At 34.1% G+C, this 22,660-nt stretch overlaps 1 protein-coding gene across 1 annotated transcript in view; it reads right to left on the bottom strand.

The window, feature by feature from the left end:
* LOC148952875 (uncharacterized) overlaps positions 1-22,660 on the bottom strand; it is a 34,448-nt gene that overhangs the window by 11,195 nt on the left and 593 nt on the right. Inside the window, exons 2-3 of the mRNA XM_089087809.1 lie at positions 20,250-20,911; positions 17,191-17,300 (exon numbers count right to left, since the gene is read on the bottom strand). Coding sequence (XP_088943935.1) covers positions 17,191-17,300; positions 20,250-20,911 — 772 coding nt within the window. The remainder of the gene's footprint in view (positions 1-17,190; positions 17,301-20,249; positions 20,912-22,660) is intronic.

The raw sequence follows: 22,660 nt of genomic DNA, 5'->3' as shown, positions 1-22,660 counted from the left end.
AAAACTAAATGGCAGAAAAATGAAGAGTAGGCCTACGTATAAGAGTAGATTAAAAAATGAAGAGTAGGACTACGTATGAGAGTAGATTAAAAAATGAAAAGTAGGCCTACGTATAAGAGTAGATTAAAAAATTAAGAGTAGGCCTACATATAAGAGTAGATTAAAAAACATTTCTTGTTATTTTCATAGTAAAAATAAGGTTCTTGTATATTTCATATACTTTGAATATAACTGCTTCCGTATTTTTTTCAGTGATGTGGACTTCTGTACCTGAGGGCAAAAGACTAACAGAAAATTATCACCAGTTCATGATTGAGTTACAACATTTCCTACTAGTAAGTTTAAACAATTTATCATTATAAAATCTGACAAATAAAATCTATACTCAGAAGTATATAGCCTAGTGATTTATTTTTTTTTTTTTATTACAAAGCTCTTAAGGACACTCTAGAAACTTTTTTTTTAAGTTTCATGCTTAATTTTATAATATAATGCCTTTTGCTATTTATCAGAACTGTATCAATTCTGCTAAAGTTTTTGACATTATAGAAGTGAAAATGTATTTATTTTGTGAGGAAAGACATTACTAAAAGGATTAAACAATAAAACAATAAGTTGTCAAATATAGTTGTTGCAAATATAGTGATAAATAACTGAAGACAGTAAATGGCATTTTTGAAAAGGGGGTGGCACCTAGAAGTTTTAGAAAACCCACTGAATTTCTATATAAAAAAGATGATACAAGTAAATGTGCTAATTATAGATGCATTAACTTGGTTTCTGTAGCAATTAAATTAGCCTACATACAATGATGATGCTGTTTGGACTTAAAGATGCTGTTGATGAAGTTTTAAGAGAAAAATGGTGTAGTTTTAGGCAAAGGCTATAGGAAATAACAGAGTCAAATGGAAAAGTGAAACACTCCTAGACTTAGAATATGTTGAGAATTTAAGCTTTCTACATGAATGTTAGAAAATCCGTATTATACCTTTGTATAAGTATGGAAATAAGGAAAGGATAAATAATTACCACCCTATCTCAATCCTACCGGTTATTTCTAAGATTTCTGAAAAATAATGCATGATAAAATTAGTAAATTTGCAGAAGAAAAAGAAATAATACCACCTAGCTAATATGGATTTCGGAAAGGACAGTCGACAGATCATGCGATTACCCATTTTATTTGTAAAGTGAAAGATTTTCTAGATACGGGTTTTTATACCTCAGCTTTATTTATTGACCTGTCGAAAGCATTTGATACAGCAAACCATAATCTCGTAGTTACAAAGTTAAAGAAATATGAATTTCCATCGTGGATTGTTAGTTGGATTGAGTAATATCTATCGAATAGGTTACAGGTGGTTATAGCTGGACCAAAAAGATCACAAGAGCACATAATAACTTGCGGAATTCCACAGGGGTCGATTTTAGGGCACTCCCTTATCTCATTCATACCGCGGATATAGGAAATTTGACGAAAGATTGTTTGACAATATCATTTGCAGATGATACAGTTTTATTATTCCAAGCTTTAAGTGTTGAAACTCTTTTTAAAACCATGGAGAGCGTGTTGAATGATCTAATGAAATATGCGAGGAGAAACCGTTTATTGATTAATATTAAAAAGAATAAATTCAATAATTTTTTCTACTATTAAAAAGGTAAGCACTGAACTATCTTTAACAGCTGATGGATATTTTATAGATAGGGTTTCAAAATTTAAATATTTAGGTGTAATCATTGATGAATTATTGTCATGGAAAGAAGATATAAATTCATTATCTATAAACACTACAAGAGGAGCTGGGATTCAGTATAGACTAAAAAATTTCCTTCTGCGACAAGTGTTATGAACGAACCCTTTACTTTACTCTTGTTTATCCTTATATTCGGCATAGTTGTTACGTTTGGACTAATTATTTCATTTATACTTTAAAGACAATTCAAACCCTACAAAATAGAGCTGTAAAGTCAATTTATTTTAACAAACTTAATACTAAAGAATTTTTTCTTAAATCTCAGTTACTAACAGTAAGACAAATTTGCCAGCTCCAAACTGCTGTATTCATGTATAATTACTAGAATAGTCAGTAGAGGAGGGGGTACCAGCGCGACGCCCACAATACCCCTTCGAATCCCGATCCGGACACTTTTTTTAAAAATTCCGACGCCCACACCAAATAAGGGCATAGCCTCCCTAGGGAGAAAGATTGCGTAATCGGTCAATGACCTCTTTTTCCAAGGTCGATTTATTTGATGTTTCTGTGTGTAATAGCTCCGGGGCGAAGGTTGCACATGCGCATTGAATTCTAACGGGAACAATGTTATTGATTGCGTAATCGAGGGGAAGTGAATTTCCGAGAAATTGATTGCGTAATCGAAGGGGAAGTGGATTTCCGAGAACTTGATTGCGTAATCAAAGTGTGTCAACAACAACAACATCGACCTTGACATTCGCTGAGAGCATGCACTTACAACAACATCGACCTTGGAACACCGGTGCAGTCGACCTCAATTCACCTATCGTGAATCAATAATTCCCCTTAGAAACAACAAATTAATTTCCCCTTCTTGACAGATCAATCAATCAATGACATCATCTGTCAGACTTTAAAAATTTCCGCCTAGAAACATTTCTCCAGGAATAGATCCATATCATTAATGTCTTTGCCTCGGGAACAACTCTTTTGGTCGAACTCCAAAGGATATTAATAACCAAAGGCCATGGAAACAATTAGGCAAGAAACATCTTAGCGATGAATTGTTTTAGCGCGCGAGAAGGTTTCCTATTAATTTGAAATGCGTTAGCACAGAGATGCCAATAACAAAGGAACACGCTGAATTTACGTTTAGTGATTATTTGGGCGAAACCGTTTTAGACAGGTTATGGAACTATTTCGGCGAAACAGATAGAGACATTTTAAAAGAAGATTTTTGAAGAGATTTTGGAGGAGGTTTTGAGTGTGGTCGTTATAATACACAAGTTTCATTTGAACAGTGTTGTGAGGTCCTCTAACCCAACCCCAAAGGGTTCCGATCCTCCTACCCCAACCCCGAAGGAAGCCCCCGGTCCTCAAAGCCCCCCAAACGCCCCAAGGGCCCCCCAGGCCCCCCCACGCCCCCCCGGACCCCCCCAGGCCCTCCCCCCGCCCCAAAGGCCCCCCAGGCCCCCAACTGGCCCCCCGGACCCCCAAAGGCCCACCCTGTGCCCCAAAGGTCCTCCACCCGTCCCCCAAGGCCCATACAGCGCCCCAAGGCCCAAAGCGGGCCCAAAGGCCCACCCCCCGCCCCCAAAAGCCCCAAAAGCCCTCCCAAGGTCCTCAAAGGTCCCCCGGGCTCCCCAAGGGCCACCCGTGCCCCAAAGGCCATCCACCGGTCCCCCGGTGCCCCCAAGGCCCACCCAGACCCCCAAAAGCCCTCTCCGGCCCCCAAAGCCCATCCCAGTAGTGTTTGGTTGTGGTTTACCTTGTCACAGTTACATTTTCTTGATTTTTCAAATTTAATTATGAATTTATGTCGTTGAAATGAAATAGTTGGAATATTTCAGTAGCGATCGGTTGTGGTTTACATAGTAACAGATACATCTTATTGATTTTTCAAAGTTTATTTTGAATTTCTTTCGTTGAAATGCAAGAGTTGGAATATTTCAGTAGTGTTTGGTCGTGGTTTACCTTGTCACAGTTATATTTTCTAGATTTTTCAAAGTTCATTTCGAATTTCTTTCGTTGAAATGCAAGAGTTGGAATATTTCAGTAGTGTTTGGTCATGGTTTACCTTGTCACAGTTACATTTTCTTGATTTTTCAAAGTTCATTTCGAATTTCTTTTGTTGAAATACAAGAGTTGGACTAATTCACTAGCGTTCGGTTGTGGTTGACCTTGTCAAAGTTACATTTTCTTGATTTTTCAACGCTCATTTTGAATTTCCTTTGTTGAAGTGCAAGAGGTGGAATATTTCAGTAGTGTTTGGTTTTGGTTTACCTTGTCACAGTTACATTTTCTTGATTTTTCAAAGCTCAGTTTTAATTTCATTTGTTGAAATTCAAGAGTTGGACTATTTCTGTAGTGTTTGGTTTTGGATTACCTTTTAAATTATAAATTTTCTTGATTTTTCAATGTTAATTTTGAATTTTTTTCGTTGAAATGGAAGTGTTGGAATATTTCAGTAGTGTTTGGTTATGGTTTACCTTGTCACAGTTACATTTTCTTTATTTTTCAAAGTTCATTTGACTTTCTTTTGTTGAAATTCAAGAGTTGGACTATTTCAGTTGCGTTCGGTTGTGGTTTACCTTGTCACAGTTACATTTTCTTGAATTTTCATAGTTCATTTTGAATTTCATTTGTTGAAATGAAATAGTTGGAATATTTCAGTAGTGTTTGGTTGTGGTTTACCTTGTCACAGTTACATTTTCTTGATCTTTAAAAGTTCATTTGAATTTCTTTCATTGAAATGTAAGAGTTGGAATATTTCAGTTGTGTTTGGTTGTGGTTTACCTTGTCACAGTTAAATTTTCTTGATTTTTCAAAGTTCATTTTGAATTTCTTCCGTTGAAATGCAAGAGTTTGAATATTTCAGAAGTGTATGGATGTGGTTTACCTTGTCACACTTACATTTTCTTGATTTTTCAAAGGTCATTTAGAATTTCTTTCTTTGAAATGCACGAGTTGGAATATTTCAGTAGTGGTTGCTTATGGTTTACCTTGTCACAGTTACATTTTCAAGATTTTTCAAAGCTCATTTTGAATTTCTTTCATTGAAATGCAAGAGTTGGACTATTTCAGTTGTGTTTGGTTATGGTTTACCTTGTCACAGTTACATTTTCATGATTTTTCAAAGCTCATTTTGAATTTCTTTCTTTGAAATGCAAGAGTTGGACTATTTCAGTAGTGTTTGGTTGTGGTTTACCTTGTCACAGTTACATTTTCATGATTTTTCAAAGATGATATTGAATTTCTTTTATTGAAATGCAAGAGTTGGACTATTTCAGCAGTGTTTGCTTGCGGTTTACCTTGTCACAGTTAAATTTTCATGATTTTTCAAAGCTCTTTTCGAATTTCTTTCATTGAAAATCAAGAGTTGGACTATTTCAGTAGCGGTCGGTTGTGGTTTACCTTGTCACTGTTAAAATTTCATGATTTTTCAAAGTTGATTTCGAATTTCTTTCGTTGAAATGAATGAGTTGGAATATTTAAGTTGTGTTTGGTTATGGTTTACATTGTCACAGTTACATTTTCCTGATTTTTCAAAGTTCATTTTGAATTTCAGTCGTTGAAGTGCAAGAGTTGGAATATTTCAATTGTGTTTGGCTATGGTTTACCTTGTCACAGTTACATTTTATTGATTTTTAATAGTTGATTTTGAATTTATTTCGTTGAAATGCAGGAGTTGTACTATGTCAGTGGTGTTTGTGTGTGGTTTAACATGTCACAGTTCCATTTTCCTGATTTTTATAAGATCATTTTGAATTGCTTTCGTTGAATTGCAAGAGTTGGAATATTTCAGAAGTGTTTGGTTGGGGGTTACCTTGTCACAGTTACAGTTTCTAGAATTTACAAAGTTCAATTTGAATTTCTTTCGTTGAAATGCAAGAGTTGGAATATTTCAGCAGTGTTTGGTTGTGGTTTACCTTGTCACAGGTACATTTTCTTGATTTTTCAAAGTTCATTTTGAATTTCTTTCGTTGAAATGCAAGAGTTGGAATATTTCAGTAGTGTTTGGTAGTGGTTTACCTTGTCACAGTTACATTTTCTAGATGTTTCATAGTTCATATTGAATTTCTTTTGTTGAAATGCAAGAGTTGGAATATTTCAGTAGAGTTCGGTTGTGGTTTAACTTGTCACAGTTACATTTTCTTGATTTTTCAAAGTTCATTTTGAATTTCTTTTGTTGAAATGCAAGAGTTTGAATATTTCAGTAGCGTTTGGTTGTGGTTTACCTTGTCACAGTTACATTTTCTTGATTTTTCAAAGTTCATTTTGAATTTCTTTCGTTGAAAAGCAAGAGTTGGAATATTTCGGTAGTGTTTGGTTGTGGTTTACCATGAAAAAGTTACATTTTATAGATTTTACAAAGTTCATTTTGAATTTCTTTAATTGAAATTCAATATGTGGAATATTTCAGAAGTGGTTGTTTGTGGTTTACCTTGTCACAGTTACATTTTCATGATTTTTCTAAGTTCATTTTTAATTTATTTAGTTGAAATGCAAGAGTTGGAATATTTCAGTAGTGTTTGGTTGTGGTGTACCTTGTCACAGTTACATTTTCGTGATTTTTCAAATTTCATTTTGTATTTCATTCGGTGAAATGCAAGAGTTGGAATATTTCAGCAGTGTTTGGATGTGGTTTACCATGTCAAATTTACATTTCATGAATGTTCATTGTCCATTTTTATGGTAGTTCGTGTAATTGAATGAGCTTTAATATTTTTTCATGGATGTCTGAGTTTTGACAGGGTACCTTTAAATTTTAATTTTCTTGAAAATTTAATATTGAATTTATTACTTGTACAAGAACTTTTTTGACTTTGTCAGTATCGCCTTGATGTGGTTGGCATGATAACATCCACATCATATTGAAAATTATATATCAATTATGTATTAATGACTTGGTCATAATAGAGTTGTTCTCTTTAAGTGGTGTTTTTTTCTTGTTTAAAGCGTAAAAGTGACATTTTCCTGATTTTTAAATGTTCATTTGAATTTCATTCGTTGAAGTGAAAGAGTTGGAATATTTCAGTAGTGTTTGGTTGTGGTTTATCTTGTCACAGTTACATTTTCAAGATTTTTCAAAGTTCATTTTGAATTTCTTTCCTTGAAAAGCAAGACTTGGAATATTTCAGTAGTGTTTGGTTGTGGTTTACCTTGTCAGAGTTGCATTTTCTTGATTTTTCAAAGTTCATTTTGAATTGCTTTCGTTGAAATGCAAGAGTTGGAATATTTCAGTAGTGTTTGGTTATGGTTTACCTTGTCACAGTTACATTTTCCTGATTTTTCAAAGTTCATTTTGAATTTCTTTCGTTGAAAAGCAAGAGTTGGAATATTTCAGTAGTGTATGGCCGTGGTTTACCTTGTCACAGTTACATTTTCTTGATTTTTCAAAGTTCATTTTGAATTTATTTCATTGAAATGCAAGAGTTGGAATATTTCAGTAGTGTTTGCTTGTGTTTTAACTTGTCAAAGTTACATTTTCTTGATTTTTCATAGTTCATTTTGAATGTCTTTCGCTGAAATGCAATATTTTGAATATTTCACTAGTGTTTTGTTGTGGTTTAACTTGTCACAATTACATTTTCGAGATTTTTCAAAGTTCATTTGAATTTCTTTCGTTGAGATTCAAGAGTTGGAATATTTCACTAGCGTTTGGTTGTTGTTTACCTTGTCAAAATTACATTTTCTTTATTTTTCAAAGTTAATTTTTGAATTTCTTTCGTTGAAAAGCAAGAGTTGGAATATTTCAGTAGTGTTTGCTTGTGGTTTACCTTGTCACAGTTACATTTTCTTGATTTTTCAAAGTTCATTTGAATTTCATTCGTTGAAATGCAAGAGTTGGAATATTTCAGCAGTGTTTGGTTGTGGTTTACCTTGTCACAGTTACCTTTTCTTGATTTTTCAAAGTTCATTTTGAATTTCTTTCGTTGAAATGCAAGAGTTGCAATATTTCAGTAGTGTTTGCTTGTAGTTTACCTTGTCACAGTTAAATTTTCTTGATTTTTCAAAGTTCATTTTGAATTTCTATCGTTGAAATGCAAGAGCTGGAATATTTCAGTAGTGTTTGGTTGTGGTTTAAATTGTCAAAGTTACATTTTCTTGATTTTTCAAAGTTCATTATGAATTTCTTTCGTTGAAAAGCAAGAGTTGGAATATTTCAGTAGTTTTTGCTTGTGGTTTACCTTGTCACAGTTACATTTTCTTGATTTTTCAATGTTCATTTGAATTTCTTTAGTTGAAATGCAATAGGTGGAATATTTAAGAAGTGTTTGGTTGTTGTTTACCTTGCCACAGTTAAATTTTCTTGATTTTTCAAAGTTCATTCTGAATTTCTTTAATTGAAATGCAATAGTTTTAATATTTCAGTAATGTTTGGATGTGGTTTACCTTGTCTCTGTTACATTTCGTGTTTTTTCAAAGTTAATTTTGATTTTATGTCATTGAAATACAAAAGTTGGAATATTTAAGAAGTGTTTGCTTGAGGCTTAACTAGTCAAAGTTAAATTTTAATGATTATTCAAAGCTCATTTTGAATTTATTTCGTTGAAATGCAAGAGTTGTAATATTTCAGTAGTGTTTGCTTATGGTTCACATTGTCACATTTACATTTTCTTGATTTTTAAAAGTTCATTTTGAATTTCTTTCGTTGAAATGCTAGAGTTGGAATATTTCAGTAGTGTTTGGTTATGGTTTACCTTGTCACAGTTACATTTTCTTGATTTTTCAAAGTTTATTTCGAATTTCTTTCTTTGAAATGCAAGAGTTGGACTATTTCAGTGGTGTTTGGTTATGGTTTACCTTATCACAGTTACATTTTCTTGATTTTTCAAAGCTCATTTTTAATTTCTTTAGTTGAAAAGCAATAGTTGTAATATTTCAGTAGTGTTTGCTTATGGTTTACCTTGTCACAGTTGCATTCTCTTTATTTTTCAAAGTTCATTTGAATTTCTTTCGTTGAAATGAAAGAGTTGAAATATTTCAGTGGTGTTTGATTATGGTTTACCTTGTCACAGTTGCATTTTCTTGATTTTTCAAAGTTCATTTGAATTTATTTAGTTGAAATGCAAGTGTTGAAATATTTCAGTAGTGTTTGGTTTTGGTTTACCTTGTCACAGTTACATTTTATTGATTTTTCAAATTTCATTTCGAATTTCTTTCATTGAAATGCAAGAGTTGGAATATTTCAGTGGTGTTTGGTTATGGTTCACCTTATCACAGTTACATTTTCTTGATTTTCAAATTCATTTTGAATTTCTTTCTTTGAAATGCATGAGTTGGAATATTTCACTAGTGTTTGGTTCTGGTTTACCTTGCCACATTTACACACATGTATACACATGTACACACATGTGCTTATCATGAGTGCTCATGATAAGTTAACCTAACCTTTTCCGGTGAGTATGGTTAGGTTAGACTAGATTCAGTTAGGGGAGAGTAGGTTAAGTTAGGTTAGCCCATGTATGCTTCACATAGGTTAGCTTAGGTTAGGTGAGAGACGGGCAAAAAGTTAGGTGTATGATTAGGTTAGGTTAGGTTAGATTAAGTTAGGTTAGGTTAAGTTAGGTTAGGCTAGGTTAGCCTACGTACGCGCGTACGTAGGCTAACCTAGCCTAACCTAACTTAACCTAACCTAACTTAATCTAACCTAACCTAACCTAATCATACACCTAACTTTTTGCCTGTCTCTCACCTAACCTAAGCTAACCTAAGTGAAGCGTACATGGATAACCTAACCTAACCTAATCTAACCTAACCTAATCTAGTCTAACCTAACCATACTCACCGGAAAAGGTTAGGTTAACTTATCCTGAGCACTCATGATAAGCACATGTGTGTACATGTGTATACATGTGTGTAAATGTGGAAAGGTAAACCAGAACCAAACACTAGTGAAATATTCCAACTCATGCATTTCAATGAAAAAAATTCAAAATGAATTTGAAAATCAAGAAAATGCAACTGTGATAAGGTGAACCATAACCAAACACAACTGAAATATTCCAACTCTTGCATTTCAACGAAAGAAATTCGAAATGAACTTTGAAAAATCAATAAATTGTAACTGTGACAAGGTAAACCATAACCAAACACTACTGAAATATTCCAACTCTTGCATTTCAACGAAAGGAATTCAAATGAACTTTGAAAAATCAAGAAAATGCAACTGTGACAAGGTAAACCATAAGCAAACACTACGGAAATATTCCAACTCTTGCATTTCAACTAAAGAAATTCAAATTAACTTTTAAAAATAAAGAGAATGCAACTGTGACAATGTAAAACATAAGCAAACACTTCTGAAATATTCCACTTCTTTCTTTTCAACGAAAGAAATTCAAAATGAACTTTGAAAAATCAAGAAAATGTAACTGTGATAAGGTAAACCATACCCAAACACAACTGAACTAGTCCAACTCTTGCATTTCAACGAAAGAAATTCGAAATGAACTTTGAAAAATCAAGAAAATGTAACTGTGACAAGGTAAACAATAAACAAACACTACTGAAATATTCCAACTCTTGCATTTCAACTAAAGAAATTCAAAATGAACTTTGAAAAATCAAGATAATGTAACTGTGACAATGTAAACCATAAGCAAACACTACTGAAATATTCCAACTCTTGCTTTTCAACGAAAGAAATTCAAATGAGCTTTGAATAATCATGAAAATTTAACTGTGACAATGTAAACCACAACCAAACACTCCTGAAATAGTCCAACTCTTGAATTTCAATGAAAGAAATTAAAAATGAACTTTTAAAAATCAATAATATTTAAATTTTAAAATTTAACACTAGTAAACCCATTACTTAAATAGTACATATCTTTAATTTCAGCGATATAAATTCAAAATCAACTTTTAAAAATCAAGAAAATTTAACTGTGGTAAGGTAAACCACAACCAAACACTTCTGAAATATTACACCTTTTGTATTTCAATGAAAGAAATTCAAATGAACTTTGAAAAATCAAGAAAATTTAACTGTGAAAAGGTAAACCACAAGCAAACACTACTGAAATATTCCAACTCTTTCTTTTCAACGAAAGAAATTAAAAATGAACTTTGAAAAATCAAGAAAATGTAACTTTGACAATGTAAACCACAACCAAACACTACTGAAATATACCAGCTCTTGCATTTCAACGATAAGAATTCAAAATGAACTTTGAAAAATCAGGAAATTGTAACTGTGACACGGTAAACCACAAGCAAACACTACTGAAATATTCCAACTCTTGCATTTCAACAAAAGAAATTCAAAATGAACTTTGAAAAATAAAGAAAATGTAACTGTGACAAGGTAAACCACAACCAAACACTGATTAAATATTCCAACTCTTGCATTTCAACGAATGAAATTAAAATGAACTTTGAAAAATCAATAAAATTTAACTGTTACAAGGTAAACCATAAGAAAACACTACTGAAATATTACAGCTCTATCTTTTCAACGAAATAAATTCAAAAATAAACTTTGAAAAATCAATAAAATGTAAATGTGACAAGGTAAACCACAACCAAACACTAGTGAAATATTCCAACTCTTGCATTTCAAATAAAGAAATTCAAAATGAACTTTTAAAAATCAATAAAATGTAACTGTGAAAAGTTAAACCAAAAACAAACACTACTGAAATATTCCAACTCTTGCATTTCAACGATAGAAATTAAAAATTAACTTTTAATAATCAAGTATATGTAACTGTGACAAGGTAAACCAAAACCAAACACTACTGAAATATTCCAACTCTTGCATTTCAAATAAAGAAATTCAAAATGAACTTTGAAAAATCAAGAAAATGTAACTGTGACAATGTAAACCACGACCATACACTACTGAAATATTCCAGCTCTTGCATTTCAACGAAAGAAATTCAAAATGAACTTTGAAAAATCAAGAAAATGTAACTGTGACAAGGTAAACCATAACCAAACACTACTGAAATATTCCAACTCTTGCATTTCAACGAAAGCAATTCAAAATGAACTTTGAAAAATCAAGAAAAATGCAACTGTGACAAGGTAAACCACAACCAAACACTACTGAAATATTCCAAGTCTTGCTTTTCAAGGAAAGAAATTCAAAATGAACTTTGAAAAATCATGAAAATGTAACTGTGACAAAGTAAACCACAACCGAACGCTACTGAAATATTCCAACTCTTGCACTTAAATGAAAGAAATTAAAAATGAACTTTGAAAAATCAGGAATATGTAACTGTGACAAGGTAAACCATAACCAAACACCACTGAAATATTCCAACTCTTGCATTTCAACGAAAGAAATTCGAAATGAACTTTGAAAAATCAAGAAAATGTAACTGTGACAAGTAAAACCAAAACCAAACACTACTTAAATATTCCAACTCTTGAATTTCAACTAAAGAATTTAAATTGAACTTTGAAAAATCAAGAAAATGTAACTGTGACAAGGTAAACCATAAGCAAACACTACTGAAATATTCCAACTCTTGCTTTTCAACGAAAGAAATTCAAAATGAACTTTGAAAAATCAAGAAAATTTAACTGTGACAATGTAAACCACAACCAAACAATACTGAAATAGTCCAACTCTTTCATTTCAACGAAATAAATTCAAAATGAACTTTGAAAAATCAAGATAATGTAACTGTGACAAGGTAAACCACGACCAAACACTACTGAAATATTCCAAACTAGTGCATTTCAATGAAAGAAATTCGAAATGAACTTTGAAAAATCAAGAAAATGTAACTTTGACAAGGTAAACCACAGCCAAACACTTCTGAAATATTCCAAATCTTGCATTTCAATGAAAGAAATTCAAATGAACTTTGAAAAATCCAGAAAATGTAACTGTGACAAGGTAAACCACAGCCAAACACTGCTGAAATATTCCAACTCTTTCTTTTCAACGAAAGAAATTCAAAATGAACTTTGAAAAATCAAGAAAATGTAACTGTGACAAGGTAAACCACGACCAAACACTACTGAAATATTCCAACTCTTGCATTTCAACAAAATAAATTCAAAATGAACTATGAAAAATCAAGAAAATGTAACTGTGACAAGTTAAACCACAACCTAACTCTACTGAAATATTCCAACTCTTGCATTTCAACAAAAGAAATTCAAAATGAACTATGAAAAATCAAGAAAATGTAACTGTGACAAGTTAAACCACGACCAAACACTACTGAAATATTCCAACTCTTGCATTTCAACTAAAGAAATTCAAAATGAACTTTGAAAAATCAAGAAAATGTACCTGTGACAAGGTAAACCACAACCAAACACTACTGAAATATTCCAACTCTTGCATTTCAAAGAAAGAAATTCAAAATGAACTTTGAAAAATCAAGAAAATGTAACTGTGAAAAGTTAAAACAAAACAAACATCTACTTAAAAATACAATCTCTTGATTTTCTACTATAGCAAGTAGAAATTTAATATGTAAAATCAATATAAATACATTGTGTCAAGTTAAACCATAAAAACACACTACTAAAATATTTCAATTCGTGAATTTCAATGAAAGAAATTCAAAATCAGCTATGAAAAATCAAAATAATTTAAATGTGACAATTTAAACCACAAGAAAACACTATTGAAATAGTACAACTCTTTCACTTCAAATAAATAAATTCTAAATGAACTTTGAAAAATCATGAAAATGTAACTGTGACAAGGTAAACCACAACCAAACACCACTGAAATAGTCCAACTCTTGCATTTCAACGAAAGAAATTCAAAATGAACCTTGAAAAATCAGGAAAATGTAACTGTGACAAGGTAAACCATAACCAAACACTACTGAAATATTCCAACTCTTTCATTTCAATGAAAGAAATTCTAAATGATCTTTGAAAAATCAAGAAAATTTAACTGTGACAATTTAAACCATAACCAAACACTACTGAAATATTCCAACTCTTGCATTTCAACGAAAGAAATTCAAAATCAACTTTGAAAAATCATGAAAATGTAACTGTGACAAGGTAAACCACAACCAAACACTACTGAAATAGTCCAACTCTTACATTTCAAAGAAAGAAATTCTAAATGAGCTTTGAAAAATCAGGAAAATGTACCTGTGATAAGGTAAACCATAACCAAACACAACTGAAATATTCCAACTCTAGCATTTCAAAGAAAGAAATTCAAAATGAGCTTTGAAAAATCTTGAAAATGTAACTGTGACAAGGTAAACCAAAAGCAAACACTACTGAAATAGTCCAACTCTTGCATTTCAACGAAAGAAATTCAAAATGAACTTTGAAAAATCAAGAAAATGTAACTGTGACAAGGTAAACCACAACCAAACACTACTGAAATATTCCAACTCTTGCATTTCAACGAAATAAATTCAAATTTAAATTTTAAAAATCATTAAAATTTAACTTTGACAAGGTAATCCATAACCAAACAATACTGAAATAGTCCAACTCTTGCATTTCAACTAAAGAAATTCAAATGAACTTTGAAAAATCAAGAAAATGTAACTTTGATAAGGTAAACCACATCCAAACACTACTGAAATATTCCAACTCTTGCATTTCAACGAAGGAAATTCAAAATGAACTTTGAAAAATCAAGAAAATGTAACTTTGACAAGGTAAACCACAACCGAACGCTACTGAAATAGTCCAACTCTTGCATTTCAAAAAAAGAAATTCAAATTAACATTGGAAAATCAAGAAAATGTAAGTGTGACAAGGTAAACCACAACCAAACGCTACTGAAATATTCCAACTATTGCATTTCAACGAAAGAAATTCAAAAAGAACTTTGAAAAATCAAGAAAATTTAACTTTGACAAGGTAAACCACAACCAAACACTACTGAAATAGTCCAACTCTTGCATTTCAACAAAGGAAATTCAAAATGAGCTTTGAAAAATCAAGAAAATGTAACTGTGACAAGGTAAACCACAACCAAACACTACTGAAATATTCCAACTCTTGCATTTCAACAAACGAAATTCAAAATGAGCGTTGAAAAATCAAGAAAATGTAACTTTGACAAGGTAAACCACAACTGAACGCTACTGAAATATTCCAACTCTTGCATTTCAACAAAAGAAATTCAAAATGAACTTTGAAAAATCAAGAAAATGTAACTGTGACAAGGTAAACCACGACCAAACTCTACTGAAATAGTCCAACTCTTGCATTTCAACTAAAGAAATTCAAAATGAACTTTGAAAAATCAAGAAAATGTAACTGTGACAAGGTAAACCACAACCAAACACTACTGAAATATTCCAACTCTTGCATTTCAATGAATGAAATTCAGAATGAACTTTGAAAAATCAAGAAAATGTAACTGTGACAAGGTAAATCCCAACCGAACGCTACTGAAATATTCCAACTCTTGCATTTCAACGAAAGAAATTCAGAATGAACTTTTAAAAATCAAGAAAATGTAACTGTGACAAGTTAAACCAAAACCAACCACTACTGGGAGGGGCTTGGGGGGCCGGTGTGGGCTTTGGGGGGTCTGGGTGGGCCTTGGGGGCGCCGGGGGACCGGTGGATGGCTTTTGGGGTACCGGTGGCCCTTTGGGAGCCCGGGGGACCTTTGTGGACCAGGGGTGGGCTTTTGGGGCTGTGGGGGGCCGGTGGAGGGCCTTTGGGACCCCGTTGGTCCTTTGGGAGCTCGATGGGCCTTTGGGGACCGGAGGAGGACCTTTGGGGCACAGGGAGGGCCTTTGGGGGGCCGGGGGGCCAGTTGGGGGCCTGGGGGACCTTTGGGGCCTGGGGATGGCCTTTGGGGGTCTGGGTGGGCCTTTGGGGGCGCCGGTGGCCCTTTGGGAGCTTGGGGGGCTTTGAGGACCGGGGGCTTCCTTCGGGGTTGGGGTAGGAGGATCGGAACCCTTTGGGGTTGGGTTAGAGGACCTCACAACACTGTTCAAATGAAACTTGTGTATTATAACGACCACACTCAAAACCTCCTCCAAAATCTCTTCAAAAATCTTCTTTTAAAATGTCTCTATCTGTTTCGCCGAAATAGTTCCATAACCTGTCTAAAACGGTTTCGCCCAAATAATCACTAAACGTAAATTCAGCGTGTTCCTTTGTTATTGGCATCTCTGTGCTAACGCATTTCAAATTAATAGGAAACCTTCTCGCGCGCTAAAACAATTCATCGCTAAGATGTTTCTTGCCTAATTGTTTCCATGGCCTGTGGTTATTAATATCCTTTGGAGTTCGACCAAAAGAGTTGTTCCCGAGGCAAAGACATTAATGATATGGATCTATTCCTGGAGAAATGTTTCTAGGCGGAAATTTTTAAAGTCTGACAGATGATGTCATTGATTGATTGATCTGTCAAGAAGGGGAAATTAATTTGTTGTTTCTAAGGGGGATTATTGATTCACGATAGGTGAATTGAGGTCGACTGCACTGGTGTTCCAAGGTCGATGTTGTTGTAAGTGCATGCTCTCAGCGAATGTCAAGGTCGATGTTGTTGTTGTTGACACACTTTGATTACGCAATCAATTTCTCGGAAATCCACTTCCCCTTCGATTACGCAATCAATTTCTCGGAAATTCACTTCCCCCTCGATTACGCAATCAATAACATTGTTTCCCGTTAGAATTCAATGCACAGGTGTAACCTTCGTCCCGGAGTTATTACACACAGAAACATCAAATAAATCGACCTTGGAAAAAGAGGTCATTGACCAATTACGCAATCATTCTCCCTAGGGAAGCGATGCCCTTATTTGGTGTGGGCGTCGGAATTTTTAAAAAAAGTGTCCGGATCGGGATTCGAAGGGGTATTGTGGGCGTCGCGCTGGTACCCCCCCTTCTACTATAGTCTAATACAATCAGGACTAACACAACTTGTCCTTTTTCATTCATCGTCATATAATTATGCTTATCCAACATTAAACTGCTGTATTCATGTATAAATACTAGAACAGTTTAGCACCCCCAGGACTAACACAACTTGTCCTTTTTCATTTATCGTCATATGATTATGATTATCCAACATCGTCATCTACACATTTTTCTCTTATCTTGGATATTTGTCACATGCAAAGAGCAGCTTTTTTTTATAAAATACGTTGGAGTGAAATTGTAAAACAATATTCCGCTGGAAATGAAAGATACCATTTCAGTTCCGTCTTTTCGATACAATTATATAAAACATATTCTTCCTACTAGTACACATGAATAATGTTTAGGAGGATTCTCTTTTTTTGTTTTGTTTTTTGCAATGCAGTGCCTTTTTTCAGTATTCTTTCTGTTTCAAGGTTTAACACTTTGTTGTTTGGTCAATAATCAGTGATATATTAATATGAATACTCGACGTTCTCCAGGGTCTACACTTAGGCCTTAGGGATCATTGATCAGTCCCTGGAGGTGTGTTCTATTTGTGTGTTTATATTTAATAAAGTCAAAGTCTTAAAAAAGAATGAATTTTTGGAGGTTCTGAGAGTATATGCGTACAAATAAGCAAGCATCATTTATCTATGAAGAGAGAGAATTACAAACCTGAGAACAGCCACTTAAAGAAAGTTTCATTAAAGAACAGGACGTAAATGCTGAGTCCAAAGATACGTCGGTCACTTCATCGCAGTCAATGAGTTCAAACTCAGTCAGCCCTGCAAAGTGAAAGAAAAAACAAACAAAACACAGTCATACAACAGCAATTAAACACATAAAAAGCTAACAATTAATACTTTAAAATACCATACTAAACCCCCCAACTCACTCTATATTTTGTGCCGGCATACACATAAATCAATTGATTAATTTACAATGAAAAAGAATTGCGCAATAAGAATGAAGCTATCCCCCGGTAGTACCCATGCACAGACTTCATCCAAACGATGAGAGACAAGAGATAAACTCCCCTTCCCAGACCCTCTTCTATATTTATTATTTGAAAAAAACTACGTTTTCTAAAGAGTTAAAGAGGCTGAGTCACAAGTTCGAACCTTAAAACGTACAGGGATTAGAAGGTACAGTTGAAGTAAATTAGAAGTAAACCCCCCGCTTTCGCAGCCTTTAAATAAAAAAAAAAAAATTTTAAACTGAAAGTAAGCATTTACATGGGCTCTTATAGTAAAACGAGGTTTTTCGTAAATGTAAATTCGGGGGATAATTTTTTCGGTCTGAAAATATCAAAAAACCCTAACAGGTCGAATTCTGCTTCGAATGAGTCCTCATTCACCCAGATCAGTTGCCAGCTGTGGCCTGTAGGCGTGGCTAAGAAGAAAAAAAAAATTTGAACTTTAAGTGGCTATATTTGGTTTTTGGAAAACAGGGAAGGAGTAATCGGATTGAGCTGAAATTTCAAGGATAAGCTCCCGGGCCCTAGGAAAGCTTAAACTGTAAATTTCAACACAATCGGACAACGTTAAAGGGGGGCTGTGGTCGGAGGGTCGAAACTTCCAGCCCACTTTTACCCATGAAGATAAAGTCGGAGTGGGGTGAAATTTTGCACGTTTCTTAGTTTGAGCTTGGGCTACAAAATGCGATTACCGTTGTCTCTCTGCGACCGCTAGGACCGGAAATCGCTTAACATTGTGGTGGGTCGCCTCTTTATAGAGGCACACGTGTGCCTCCTTGATTGGAAGTTCAACTGAGAGTTAGAGAGTTAGGGCCTAAAAATGTGCTATTTGAGGAAAGTAGCACTCATCTCCTACAAAATGACCAACCACCACTCATAAATTTAACACCACTTTAGTACCAATTTAGCATCACTATGCATAAATTTATCAAACATCATGTGAATAACTTCAATTAAATCAAGCTTTAACCTAATGCTAATAAAAAAAACAATAAATATATATTAACCGTTTATTTTTCATGGAGTATGTGGTTCTTCTGGAAAAAATACGTCACCGCACAGCCTCACTGCATCTTAAACTGGGGAGCTCAGAACAAAGTTTTTGATGATTTTAAATCAATTAAACATCTCAGAATTTTCATTCAACACCAACTTGGTCCCTTTTAAGGCAATTTGGTTTTGTGCCAAAAATGGCAGTGAAGTTGCTTTGCTGTGGCACAATCGTTTCGGCTACTCAAAAAGGGTACAAGGGTTTATAATTTCCATTTCTATGACCTTCTTCTTGATTTCCTGAGAAAATTGGTTTGGTACAATAGCCCGCGAAAAAGACAACAAATAAACAAGCATCCATTATAATCCTTTTCAGTTTTTTTTTTTTTTTTTTTTTTTTTTACAAAATTCCAGATTTTCCTAGATAACAGACTCATGGAAATTTAAATAGGAATTCCTAGAAATATAGAAATTTTCAATGCGTTATTAGGGAGTGTATATTGCAAAAGGCTAATATCATTTATTCATTAAGCCACAAATTGATCTTGAGAGCCACAAACTTAAGCCAATTTTAAGCCACAAACTGATCTCAAGAGTTTAATCCACAAACAAAATAGCTTAGCAAAACAACAATACATTAGAATCCATTTCAGGGGACGTGTCACCAATCTAAGAAATATCTGCTTTAAATTAGTGGTGCCTTGAACCAAGAATTTACTGAAAATTGACAAGCAATTTGAAAATAATGGCCTTTTTTTCAAGCCCCCTCTATGACAATCTAATACTATTTTCAATTTTTCTTTTTCATTCAAAGGGGCAATTCCAGCTGAAGGAATAAACAAATACAGGCTCCTTATGGATGAAACAATCAAAAAAGGATTTCGGCATGGGTCCTTTTTTGGGCAGAATAGATAAAAAGCTTCGCTTGATGTTCATTAGGATCAGTTCGTGCAAAGAAAGCTTGGCTCTAAGTTTCAGACAGATTAGAGACGAAAACTTTTTGACTTCATTGTAGGCACTCTTAAACGTTATTCCTGTCTCAATGAAAATATGATTTACATGTGGGATAAGGAATAGTCCTCGAAAGTTTCAGGCCAATCAGATAATTAAGATTAAATGTACCAACCTTTTTTTGATTGTACCATTTGTCTTTTAACAATAGAGAATTGTATAGTTTACAGCCTCTGCTCGTTGGGCTGTGTGAGGTATGTTATCCTTGGAGGCATGTATATTAGATCTTCTGACTATTCTGAGAAAAATGAGTAATGGTAAATATTGGCCCAATACTGTCGTCCAGGGACGAACAGGGTAGGGAAGACAACTCAGTTGCCAAGGGGTACTAAGAGTTTAATTCAAATCAAACATACCCCTTCAGAGATTTCTACAACATTTCTTTCAATACGATATGTCCAGAGAAAAACATAACTGGCTCTTTACTGAGTCACTACTGATGCATTGATTTTGACTGATCAGAAAATTGCCTTATAGCTCAAATTTTTTTTCTCCTAATTTTGATGATAGAAAAAAAATTAAGAAGGTTCATTGGTAAAAGTTTTAGGCAATCAACACGATTTTACCGATTTCACTTCGGTAAAAATATTATTTGGTATAATCTATTTTATCTTGGGTATAATCTATTATTATTATCTTCGGTATTATACCAAAGAATTATTTCACTTCGTAAATGTTCTTTGGTACAATAGACAAAAACCTGCATTTGATCTGCGCTCATTCTGGCTAAACTACAATAAAAAATGAATTTATATACTTTTCAAATTGCTAAGCGGAGGTCTGGCAACGTCAATTCCAGCATCTTGGAGTCCAGTCAATGTATAGTGGCTTATATTACAGCGTTTTACTTTAATAACAACCAAATTAACTAAATTAGTAGTTATTTCTCTAAACAGGTTTTCATCCAAAGAAATAAATTTCAACCTAAGAAATGTCAATTTTTGCAGCCATGAGGAAATAAACTGAAGGCCCTCCTTGACAATGTCTGTGAAATGTTCTAGGTCAAAGCCTATGTCTAAATGTGTAAACTGTATATCAAATGGTTTGTCTAAACATCTTTGTAGAATTGTCATCTTTGAAAAAGAGCTGAAATCCTGGGAAAGCTTGCATTCTTCTATTTCGAGAGTTTTAAGTTGCCTGAAGCACATTAAAGACTCTAGGGTAAGGAAATAGGAAAGCAAAAAGGAACCTTTAAAAAGGAAGGTTATTAACTTTTCTAGGTGACAAAAGAGGAAATTGAAACATTCAGAAGAAATAAAATCAGTATTGATGTCTAAAATTAAATGGGCTATTCCGGTTTGGTAAGTAGCGATAGCATTGAAAACAGCTTCGACTGCTCTATGGTCATAATTCATTGTTTTTAGTTTCAACGATGTTAACCTCAAATCTGGCGTTTTTAGTAAAGAAATTAATTGGCCTCTGTTTTTATTTTAATATAAACAGACTATATAAATAGAAACAATTAATTGGTCTCTGTCTTTAGTAAGCCTTACTGTGCATTGGTGTGATTCTGTTGATGGTGAAATGAATTCGGTTTGTGATTCAAGAAACTTAGTAAGCTTAATCCATCTTGAAATTAAGGATAGTCGACCATACTCCACTTATACTTCAGTAATAAAATTGACCAATTTGATGACGAAACTAGCTAGCATTTCCCTGCCGTTTCCCAGGCGTTTCCCGACCAATGATATATTTAGAATAGTACAACGTATAACTGAAGCGAAATGTGCCACTATCGTTTCAAATGATATTTGCAATCACTCAGTGACCAACAGAGACAAATTAATTTCTTTATTAAGTAATTTACCCCTTTGAATGAAAAAGAAAAGTTGAAAATAATATTAGATTGTCATAGAGGGGGCTTGAAAAAAGGCCATTATTTTCGAATTGCTTCTCAATTATCAGTAAATTCTTGGTTCAGGGCACCACTAATTTAAAGCAAATATTTCTTAGATTGGTGACATGTCCCCTGAAATAGATCCAAATGTATTGTTGTTTTGCTAAGCTATTTTGTTTGTGGATTAAACTCTTGAGATAGTAGAATGGGGGGTGCTACTCCCACGAGAACCACGTGGTTTATGGTTTTCTCAGTGAGAATGAAAAAACAGATGAAATTCTCACTTGAAAAACCATGAATTTTCAAATTATAACGAGAAAAAAAATGAATTTTGTCACAGTTATGTCTGTTTTTATGGTTTTTCAAGTGAGAATTTGTAAATTCATGGTTTTTCAAGTGAGAATTTGTAAAATTCATGGTTTTCCAAGTGAGAATTTTAAAAACAGGAACTTTCTCACTTGGAAAACCATAAACCACGTGGTCCTGTCACGAGTTTCTCACTTGGAAAACCATAAACCACGTGGTGCTGTCACGAGTCAGAACACCTGTGCTGTCGACCTCAATTCACATATCGTGAATCAATAATTCCCCCTTAGAAACAACAAATTAATTTCCCTTTCTTGACAGATCAATCAATCAATGACATCATCTATCAGACTTTAAATTTCCCTTTCTTGACAGATCAATCAATCAATGACATCATCTGTCAGACTTTAAAAATTTTCGCATAGAAACATTTCTCCAGGAATAGATCCAAAATCATTAATGTCTTTGCCTCGGGAACAGTTCTACTGGTCGAACTCCAAAGGATATTAATAACCACCGGCCATGGAAACAATTAGGCAAGAAACATCTTAACGATGAATTGTTTTCGCGCGCGAAAAGGTTTCCATATAATTTGAAATGCATTGACGCAGAGATGCCAATAACAAAGGAACACGCTGAATTTATGTTTAGGGATTATTTGGGCGAAACCGTTTTAGACAGGTTATGGAACTATTTCGGTGAAACAGATAGAGACATTTTAAAAGAAGATTTTTGAAGAGATTTTGGAAGAGGTTTTGAGTGTGGTCGTTATAATACACAAGTTTCAATTGAGCAGTGTTGTGAGGTCCTCGACCCCACCCACAAAGGTTTCCACTCCTCCTACCCCACCCCCGAAGGAAGCCCCCGGTCCTCAAAGCCCCCCCAAACTCCCAAAGGTTCCGATCCCCCTACCACATCCCCGAAGGAAGCCACCGGTCCTCAAAGGTTCTCTGGGCTTCCAAAGGACCCCCCGGACCCCCAAAGACCCTCACCCAGTCCCCAAAGGTCCCCAGGCACCCAAAGGG

The sequence above is a fragment of the Artemia sp. Qi Xiang Cuo genome, chromosome 4 (assembly GCF_049724085.1).
Source record: "Artemia sp. Qi Xiang Cuo chromosome 4, ASM4972408v1, whole genome shotgun sequence".
In the NCBI taxonomy this organism is placed as follows: domain Eukaryota; kingdom Metazoa; phylum Arthropoda; class Branchiopoda; order Anostraca; family Artemiidae; genus Artemia; species Artemia sp. Qi Xiang Cuo.
This window is presented reverse-complemented; position numbering and strand designations above follow the sequence as displayed.